The sequence below is a fragment of the Mastomys coucha genome, unplaced genomic scaffold, assembly GCF_008632895.1.
Source record: "Mastomys coucha isolate ucsf_1 unplaced genomic scaffold, UCSF_Mcou_1 pScaffold16, whole genome shotgun sequence".
Taxonomy (NCBI): Eukaryota; Metazoa; Chordata; class Mammalia; order Rodentia; family Muridae; genus Mastomys; species Mastomys coucha.
In genome coordinates, this window is record NW_022196898.1 from 92887533 (window position 1) to 92898308 (window position 10776).

Genomic DNA, 10776 nt, shown 5'->3' on the forward strand with positions numbered 1-10776 from the left:
TGGTGATGGTGATAGTAGTGGTGGTGGTGATGGTGACGGTGGTGACTGTGATGATGATAATGGTGATGGTTATTATGCTGACAATGATAATGATCCTGGTAATGATGGTGATGTTAGTGATGATGCTGATGTTGGTGATGGTAGTGGTATATAGGGATAAATACCAGATGTGGAACTCGATAGCCAGATTCGCTATCTCCTGTTTTTCCCTGCACTGTTCATCTTGTTAGTTAAGCTTTGTTGATGTATTTTTCCCCTTAGTAAACATTTCTTTCTGACTTACTGTTTGCATCTACTTTAGAATTTGGCAAAAAATTAAAATTATTCAACCAAATTACTTTTCCCAAAGCTGTATTCTATCTTTTGAAACTCACATCTAAGTAATTTCAAATGAAGATTCTCATGAAAACAGATTGTATAGCATCATGCCAGGCAAATAAAAATTACTACTGTATTTCAGGTAACACTATAAAATTATTTTATTATATACAATAGTCTAACAATAGGCTGAGGTCAGTTCGCAGACTAAATCACCATGTGCTATGACGTGACTCTTGATTCTATGACTCTAGTTGGAGTTTGGAGTCGGCAAAGTGCAGATGAACTTTCTTCACTTGCTGAGCTCAGAAGCCACCCACACCATCACCGTCCACTGTCTAAGCACCCCGAGGTGGACCAGCACAAAGGCAGATGGACTGGACCTGCCTATTAGTTTCAAAGGATGGAATGGTCAAATATTTGAAGAAAACACTCTACTTGAACCTCAAGTCCTCTCAGATGACTGCAAGGTAAGAGAGGAGCATTTTAGAAATGGGGCTTAAAATGAGGAAGAAGGGCTTTCCTTCCCACTGAAACTACAGACCAGTGCTGCTGTAAAGTCCCTGGCATACCTATGTTTCTCATAAGCAGTCATCATATATATGTATACATATGTATGTATGTGTGTATATGTATATGTGTGTATATGTGTATATATGTATGTGTATACAAACCTATATGCATGTGTATATATATGTATGTATATGTGTATACACATGTGATACATATATGTGTATATGTATATACATATGTGATACATATATGTATCATATTGTTTTTACATGTATGTATATACACACATATTTGGATATGTATAAACATATATAGATAGATATCTCAGATAGTCAAATTTTGTTATGTTAATAGACAATATTGGATTTTTGTTTCATTTTCTGAAACAGCGTCTCCTATGAAGTCCTAGATATCCTTGAGCTTGTTATGTAGCCCAGGTTGGCCTTGAACTCACAGAGATCCACTTGCCCTGCCTCTGTCTCCCAAGTGCTGCTATGCCCAGCTTGCTCATGGATTTTTAATGTGTCTTTTTAAAGATTTATTTTATTTTTAAGAATTTTTTAGGTGTATAAATGTTTTGCCTGTGTATATGCTTGGTGCCTACTGAAGTCAGAGTGCGCACTAGATGACTAAACTGGTGTCACAGATGGTCGTGAGCTATCAGTGGGCACTAAGAACCAAACTTGCATCCTCTGCAGAAGATGCAAGTGTCCCCGACTCCTGAGCATCCTCACCAGCCCTCATTTAATTATGTATGTGTGCATCTTGGTGTGTTTGTGTGTGCCATGTGTGTATGAGTACCCACAGAAGCTAAAAGGGAGTGTTAGATCCCCGGGAGCTGTAGTTCTAGGGAATTGTGATCTGTCTGAGGTGGGTGCTGGAAGCCAAACTCTGCAAGAGCAGTATGTGCTCTTTTTTTACTATTATTAATCATTCCATTTGTTTACATCTCAAACAATATCCCACTTCCTGGTTATCCCTTCACAAAACCCCCATTTTACATCTGCCCTCTTCTCCCTCCCCTTTGCCTCTATGAGGGTGCTCCTCCACCCAACCACTGTCTCCGGCCCCGCCGTTCCAGCATCCTCCACTCTTGGTTATCAAACCTCTACAGGACCAAGGGCCTCCCCTCCCATTGATGTCAGGCAAGGCCATCCTCTGCTACATATAAAGCTATGGATGCCTCCCTGTACACTCTTTGGTTGATGGTCTAGTCCCTGAGAGCACTGGGTGGTCTGGACAGCCGATGTTGTTCTTCCTATGGGGTTGCAATCCCCTTCCAGTATGTGCTCTTAGCTGATGAATGATCTCTTCAACCCCTACTTAAGGATTTTTATATGTAAAGCAAATGTTAATGCATTGATTTTACTCTCTGGATAATTGCATCTAGATAGATGAACAGATGGATTGGAGATCACCTGGTAAACTGACTGATACTGCATGCACATAAATATATTTATTTCATGTTTTTGAGCTCTAGATCTTACTGGTACATGGAAGGCAAATCATAGAACTGTCACTTAATTTGAGTTTGCTAATTCTTAGACAAACAAAGATGAACACAATTATGGACTGACTGCCTCTCTTAACGTTGGCTCAAGTTTTTTCCCTTGAAATGAAGCAATAGATACTATGGCAAATTTAATTTTATACATAATTAATTATTTCATTAATTATTTTAAGTAGCTTTGTTTTCTGCCCTGTTGGATAATTAAGCCCATGATTTAGCATCTCTTGCCATTTCTTGGAGACCATCTTTTTATAACATTTCCTTTCATAGGTAAATGGTCAAAAGTGGGTTGGTCAGATTCTCTTTTCTCTGAAAAGAGCATTGTTTCAGTTAGGGTTTGACTGCTGTGAACAGACACCATGACCAAGGCAACTCTTATAAGAACAACATTTAATTGGGGCTGGTTCACAGGTTCAGAGGTTCAGTCCATTGTCATCAAGGCAGGAAGCATGGCAGCACCCAGGCAGGCATGGTGCAGGAGGAGCTAAGAACTCTACATCTTCATCTGAAGGCTGCTAGCAGACTACTGGCTTCCAGGCAGCAGTGCCACGCCTACTCCAACAGGGCCACGCCTACTCCAACAGGGCCACACCTCCTAATCATGCCACTCCCTGGGCTGAGCATATACAGTCCATCACAGTCAGTATCCCCAACAAATTCATGCAACTTGTACTCCTTCCCAGAAATGTTCAGTGGCTCATTAGCACCTCTGAGATCAATCTCAGCATCAATGAGCTCAACAACAGGCAGGCCCCAACTTACCTTCTGGGTCGGGCTTTCATTGGCTGCTACTCTATTCTATGGCCAAACTAATCTATTTATTACCAACAACAACTCCTACTATTTAGTGAGTTTTACCTTGTAATTGGCCATTTAGTGCATAGGTTACTTTATTAATCTTTACACTCGTAAAGAAAAATTCGTCCAAGGCAGGCTTGGTAGTATACACTCTAAACTCAGCAGTGACAACGTGGGGTCAGAAGGATTAGGCATTCAAGGCCAGCCTTGGCTCCATGAGACATCTCCCAGACAAACAAGTAAGATGTGAGGAAAGTCTCATTGCCTAAATTTCCACTGCCATTTTTCCAGGTGGTGTTCCCAGCCAAGTGCTAGGCCAACGTCACAACCGAATACTTCACCATCTGTACTTGGCCCAGGGCGTTTGCTGTTGTTGCCTTGAGTTTCTGTTGTTGTCATGTTTTCTCTATAGGACCCTTCTCAACTTCTCTCACCATCTGGAAGTTTCTGGCATTCTTTAAGTCCCAGCTAAATTCTGAATCTCAGAAAACATTTCCTGGTTTCTCTAGCAATTAAGAATTTAGTATGCACGTCTGTCTGCACAATGTATCTTGCCCTTACTGTACAGACTCTCTCTGTGAGCTATATCTTGCTCTTACTACACAGAGTCTCCATCTGCATGATGTATTTTGCCCTTAATGTGTGCTGTGTCTTACCCTTAACCATACATGGTCTTTTTTGCATTACTTATTTATGTCTCTGCTTCCCAGTCAGATTGCTAAGCTATTTACTTCAGATGTCAGAACTAAGTTAGTCACCTTTGTGTTTCCCAACCACTGTTATAAAATTAGAGATGACAGCTCATTCAGTTTATTCCCAATGGGCAGCCACACATTCAGTGCCTGTGTCTGCTTGATGGGTTAGTGAATGCATCTCACAGTCTCTCCAAGTTCTAGGTCTGGATATCATGGTGACCTCAGGACATCAGGCAGATAACTCACTGGTGAACTTCAATGGCCTTGGCTTTAACATGAGGATATCAGCTTAAATAGTCGCTAACGATCCTTCAGATTTTAAAATTCAGACCATAATGAGACTCTGAGCAAGTAACTTGACTTCTGACTTAAAAGCTTCAGCAATTGTGTGTCTCTGCTCTCTCGTGTTGAATATTTAACACACAGCATTTCATGACAGCTTTTGACCATGTCATTTACCATAAATAGTAATGCGAGAAGCTGAAGGTTTAGGAAGAACAAAGAAGAAGGCCATACAAATGGAAAACCCCGGAATTGGAGAGGGAAAGGGAAGCCAAAAGGACTTGATATGATTGTCCTTTACTGCTTCTGACTGAGACAACCCTAGTTACCTGCCACCCATAGAGACTGGGACAATCAGTCCTCTCTTACTCAAGAAAATGACCACCCTGAAGAAAGCCAGAGAGACAGAACTAGCAAGATGGCTAGTGGTTAAAGTTCTGCTGCCCAGAACTGTCAACTCTCAGCTTAGCTATGATGGAGGTAAAATCCTTGGTGATGTGAGGGTCACTGAAGTACAGCCTTATTACAATGACCTCCAATGTCTAAAAATTGTTCTTGTTTTGGGCTTGTACCACAGTAAGAGCCAAGATTTTAAGCTCTACTAAATACAAAACAAACAAACAAACAAACAAAAAGACTTTATATATTTATGTTCATTAAAAAATACTAGTAGTGATGTATTATTTTAAAATCTACAGTTAGTATGTTTGGAGTTATTTAAAATTTATATTGAGAAAAACATATGTATTTTCAGTATTGCTATAGACAAGCATCTACATAAGACTGCTAAATTGATTGTTGTTTTATATCAGCAACTTTTATAATGCTCATTTTTTATTGTTATAATATTTTATACATTTTAAAGAATATGACAAAAAAGTATTGTAGGTATTGAAGAGGGATTTCTGGGAGGAGTTGGGGTACAAAAGGGAAACAAGAATATGATTTAATTCTATTTATGTAAAATAGGTTTTTAAATGTTAACAAATTCAGATAAATTGAAATCATGTATCTCTTCTCATCATAATGCAATATAACTTAAATCAATAAAAAAGAAAAGAGAGAGAAATTAAGCAAAAAAAAAAGTTCTGCTGCCAAGCTTGATGGCTCAGTTTTAATCATTGGGACCCATGTGGTAGAAGGACAGAACTAACTCTCATTGTTTTTCTACTGACTTCACACACACACACACACACACACACACACCTAAATAAATAAATAAATAAATAAATAAATAAATAAATACATAAAAAAGGACCAGATGGGTCAGAACCTTATTGGGAATCCTGCAGACTTTGAACTCCTGTCGGCTACAGTGACCCACAGACACCAGAGGCAGAGGCTGGCATTAGCCTCTGGCAGGGGAGACCAGAAGACAATGCTATTGCAGAGGAAGGAAGCCTAGTGTCTTCCCTTCTTTTCCTGATGCTATAATAAAACACTCTGGCACAAGCAACTTAAGAGAAGAAAGATTTATTACGGGTCAGAGCTGCTCACATAGTAGTCATAGTATCAGGGAACATACACGCTAGTGCTCAGCTGGCTTTCTGCCATATGTAGTCCAGGATCTATCCCCTGTCTAGGAAATACTGCCACCCACTGTGGGCAGGTCTTCCTGACTCACTTAATGTAATACAGATGATGTCCTGCTGACATGATCGGATTCCTGATTCTGTTGACAATTAACACTGCCACAGTGGGTCTGGTGGGTACAGATCTGTAGCTTTAGCCACTCGGGAGCCTGAGGCAGAAGAACCATCTGCTCAAAGCCAGCCTGAGCAGTTTATAACCTTGTCTTTAAGAATGTAAAAAATAGTGCTATGTTAGCATGGCAGGTAACTTATTAATCTGATCGGTATATAAAGGGTGTCAATGTGTAGCCAAATGATAGAATGTTTGCTAGCAAGTGGAAGATCTTACTTTAATCTCCAGTATGGTGTGGCGGTGGAGAGAAAAGAGAGGGGAAGAAAACATGGCAAAGGGAGGAAATGACAAAAAGGAATATGCTAGACTTCCAGTTTTTTGATTGACAGTAATTACTATTTATTTAGCATTGTTCTAAATGTTTTCTACTCTCCTTAAATATCTCTCTCTCTCTCTTCTCTCTTCTCTCTCTCTCTCTCTCTCTCTCTCTCTCTCTCTCTCTCTCTCTCTCCCTTCCCCCACCCCCTCCTCCCATACCCCCTCCTCCCCACCCTAGATCTTTATACCCAAACTAGCCTCAAATTCACCAAGAAGTTCAGGCAGGTCTCAAACTTGGGGCTCCTTCTTTCCACAGGCAGCTGCTGAGATTCCCATCATGAACTCTGAGAGCTGGCATCACTGTCTCTCTACATCTGAAAGGAAGACCCATTGTCTATGGTGTTGTTTGTTGAACTTGGCCTTGGACATTCCACAGGAAAACATTTTGGTCTTCTTTTACAGATTCAGGATGGCAGCTGGCACAAGGCGAAGTTCCTTTTTCACACCCAGAATCCTAATCAGCTTCCTGTGACTGAAGTCCAGAACCTTCCTCATCTCAGAACTGAGCAGAAACACTACATTGAAAGCAGTTCTGTGTGCTTTCTCTAAGTTCCTGAGTCAGCATGGAAGCCATGCTGTTGGTCAGGTAACCGCAGAGAGGAAAATGGAAACAGAAAGGTATGTCATCATGAAATGCAGGGGAAGAAAAAAAGACAGGGGCTAAATCTTAAGAAATCTCAGGAAGAAACAATTCCCTCCTAAGGAGAAATGGTGGCATTTTTCAAGGACTATGATTGATAATGTATTTAATTCTCTTAAATTTTTGTATTGATCTGAGTTTTCATAAGGAATTCCCTAGAACTGAAATTGTATAGACTTGGAATTCTTGAGGGTTTCCTGTGCCTTCGTCCCGTGAGACAGCTGGAACTGCAGGGCACCGTGGAGCAGTACTGGATAGTGCTCCAAATGGTGGGATGTGTCTGTCTAAAACTTGCAAGCCACAGTCTGCGGCACCTTCTCTTCCCAGACGCTAAGCTGTGTTCAGGTCCCCCGTGGACATATCAAATCTTAGTGGTGCACACTACCTCTCTCGTGTTTCCTTTCGGTGCTTGGTGCTCTCTCCCAAGACCGGGTGCTGTGGCTCTCATAAGACTATTTTATTTCTTTCTTCATCTTCGTTATCAAGAGTGTATGTACTGGTTACATCAAAAATATGTCTCACTTGTTAATACTTATTTCCATTTGTTTGGTCTCACGCTTAATAACAAGTAAAGTTATTTATGCAAGGTCCTTATTTTATTTTAAAATTCTCTTTGTGCACACGGAATCAAAGTCAGCATGCTGTAACTCGTGTGTATACACAAGAGACCAGGGGCTTCCGTCTGTTGTTTTTCTTCTTTAAATTGCTGTACAAAGTACTTCAGGCCACCTATATCCAGTGGTAGGTTTGGATTAGAAACTGGTGTTTGTGATATACTGTTTTAAAACTCCAAGATCATCTGGAATGATACTTTGTATATATATATATAAATATTGTGTAAAGTTTTAATTCAGCCAATCCTTTGGAAATTGCTGCTGTTTTAAATTATAAAATGTTATATTTATGCTTTGTAGAAAATATCTGCTGTGTGGTACTCAATGACTTTTCTTTCCCTGTTCTGAAATATAATGCCAGTGCTTAAAAGAATTGTATAGTCTTTGAAACAACATCGTACATGAGGAAATCTTTTTCCACTAAAATTGAGCTCAGTCCATTCACTTTTTCCTTGTTGTCAAAGAAAAATGTTAGTTCAATCATAAAGAAGATGATGCCTCTTGCTGTATAGATGCGCCTGTTGTTCATCTGTTACAAGCATACCATTAACCTCAGCAAACCACATTTACCTATCTACAATAAAGAGGTGCTTTAAATCATTTTGAATGATTCTTGTCTGTCTCCATTTATTGTTATAGTCACATATTACAATAGCAATGCCTCTGCCACTCCACACTACTCATATTTTCACCGTTAGAAAAATGTGTGATATGATTACGGAAGGGACATTGGGTGCTGTTTCCCATACACAGTGCAGAAAGAGCAATGGCCTAGGAGATGGCGGGTGATTTCCAACACTAGGTCAGTGCCTTCCGAAGGACAATGTTTTCACCAAAGGGGCTGGGAAAACTGAGTGGTTACCTGCAGGGAAAGAAGGCAGGCAGTGTCCTTCCTTGGCAGTACAAAACAGCTCGCCTGGGATCGTAGCAAAAATGTGCTCTCAGGGGAAGCACAGGAAACCTTCTCAGCATCTGATTTGATGATAATTCCTGGGAATAATACCAAAAACACAGTTAAGAGAGGATCCTAGAGAAGTCGGACTACATTTAAAGAAAACTTGAATATAAAAGACACTATCAAAGGCGCAAAGAAGCAGCCCACAGCATGGAAGAAAATGCTGGTATTCATATTTAATAGAGGGTTGGGATATAAAAGGTGTCTACTGCTATAACTCAACAACATAAAAACAATCTAATCTTTACAGAGAGGAAGTGACCTAAAATGACATTTTCCCAAAGAAGATATGCCAAGGGCTGGTAAGTGAAAGATGTTCATAGTTGGTTGTCACTCAGGAAATGTGACTCAAAGCCACAATACAGTACTATTTTTATAGCTTTGATATTTGTCCCCAGTTCGTGTCATGGGACTCTAAAACTCCCTAGATTGTGGGGCATTAACGTGAAAAAAGAGGGTCTTGCTATTTGCATGAGATACTTAAAGAAACAGGTAATGAAAATGAGTTTATGCCAACTAAGTAATTTAGGTTGGGAATTTTAAAAATTTCTAGGCAGAATCTTACTCTATAGCCCAGGCTAACCCAGAATGCCTATAGTCCAAGGAGGTTTTAAACACACAGGAGTCCTAGAACTCTTGTAGTCTATGGAGATTTTGAACATATAGAAGTCCTCTTGCAAGCCAGGCAGTGGTGGCACATGCCTTTAGTCCCAGCACTTGGGAGGCAGAGACAGGCGGATTCTGAGTTTGAGGCCAGCCTGGTCTACAGAGTGAGTTCTAGGACAGCCAGGACTGCACAGAGAAACCTTGTCTCGAAAAAAAACAAAACAAACAAACAAAAAAGTCCTCATGCCTCAGCCTCCCCTCCAAATTACTGGGATAACAACTGCATGCCAACAAGGCCAGGTGAGAGAGAGGGGGGACCTGAAATAACCTCAGGATGTAGCTGATTAAAAACAAAGGGGTGGGGGGGCTGATACTACAGTGTAAAATGAAGAAATAAAAGACAAAGACAAGTGGTTAGAGCTGGACCTTCTAGACCCACCTACATCACTCAGGAATAAAGGGCAGGTCTCAGCCATTAAGCCTCTATAAAAACTTAAATAATAAGCTTTCTCATTGGTAAATTTGTGCCCAGGGAGGGCACAGAAGCTCTGCACCATATTTTATCCCTGCTTATGCATCTTTCTTGCATCCTTTAACAATAAACAGAAATGGAAGCCAAGTGTTAACTTAAGTTCTATGAACCATTCACCAAACTTGAGAAAGGGGATGTAATGATGCACAATTGTTGTTGCTTGATTGAAATTCCATGTGACCTAGAACTTACCCTTGGCATCTGAAGTGAAGGGGCCAAGTGAGGGCCTGAACCCATAAACCTGTGGAATGTGATGCTAAACCCAGGTAGTGTGAAACTTAATCATTGGACACCCAAATTGGTGTCTGAAGACTTGGTGTCAGTCCTAGAAAGTGCCCTAAAACTTACACGCATAAGAATAGCTGTTAATGAAAACATGAAATAAGCATACAGAAAGAAAAGCAGCAAGCATTCACTGGAATGTAGAGAAATTGAAAGCATCATGCACGACTAGTGGAGCTATAAAAACGCTGTGGCCACTGTGGAAGATTGTTTCGTGGTTCGTCAAAAAGTGACATGGAATCGTTGTGTCATCTGGGTTCTATCCAAAGCAAGGAACAAGCAGATGTTTATACATTAGTGCTCAGAGAAGCATTATCCACAAGAGCCCAAAGCTGAAGACAACCCAACTGTTAACTAATTAATGAGCAAAATATGGTATTTTCATATAATAGGCTATTCCGCAGCCTTAAGGTGCACGAAATACTGGTATATGCTACAACAGAGGCAACTATTGAAAACACTAAGTAACGTTAAGCCAGATACAAAAAGACAGGTATGGTGGGATTCCTGTTACACAGGAGATCAAGAGCAGACCACATCATCAGACACAAAGAAATCAAAAGACAGATTAGCAGAGGTAGGAATCGGATGGGAAATATCTTAAACATCTGAAGAGAAATACATTAAGAATTTCTCTCTAGGGTGATGACAAAATCCAGAAGAGAGACTAGTGCCACTTGCACAACTTAAGTGTGCCAACACCACGGAATTGTGTACTTAATGATTCAAATAACAGTTTGTTATGTGTGTTTCATATGTGACTTTAAAAGGGACCATAGCAAAGATGTCTGACTTGATGTCTGAGGAAAATAAGAAATGTTTTCAGTGGTTGATTCTAATGAGAAAACCATATCCTGTAATTGAGTTTGACTTTGCAGGCTATGCCTGTTCTGAACACAACTACTTATTTCAGAACCACAAATGATAAGTGACACTTCTAGGAAGCATTTTAGAAATACATAAAAACACACAGAGACTGATCAAGAAAGACAGGGAGAGGGCAGAGGGG

At 40.2% G+C, this 10776-nt stretch overlaps 1 protein-coding gene across 5 annotated transcripts in view; it reads left to right on the forward strand.

The window, feature by feature from the left end:
- Positions 1 to 7999, forward strand: part of Col24a1 (collagen type XXIV alpha 1 chain) — a 264470-nt gene extending 256471 nt beyond the window's left edge. For all 5 annotated transcript variants that reach the window (XM_031375746.1, XM_031375747.1, XM_031375745.1 and 2 more), the window contains 2 exons: positions 573 to 788; positions 6541 to 7999. In XM_031375746.1, coding sequence (XP_031231606.1) covers positions 573 to 788; positions 6541 to 6687 — 363 coding nt within the window. In that variant the 3' untranslated portion in view covers positions 6688 to 7999. The remainder of the gene's footprint in view (positions 1 to 572; positions 789 to 6540) is intronic.
- Positions 8000 to 10776: the final 2777 nt, after the last annotated feature.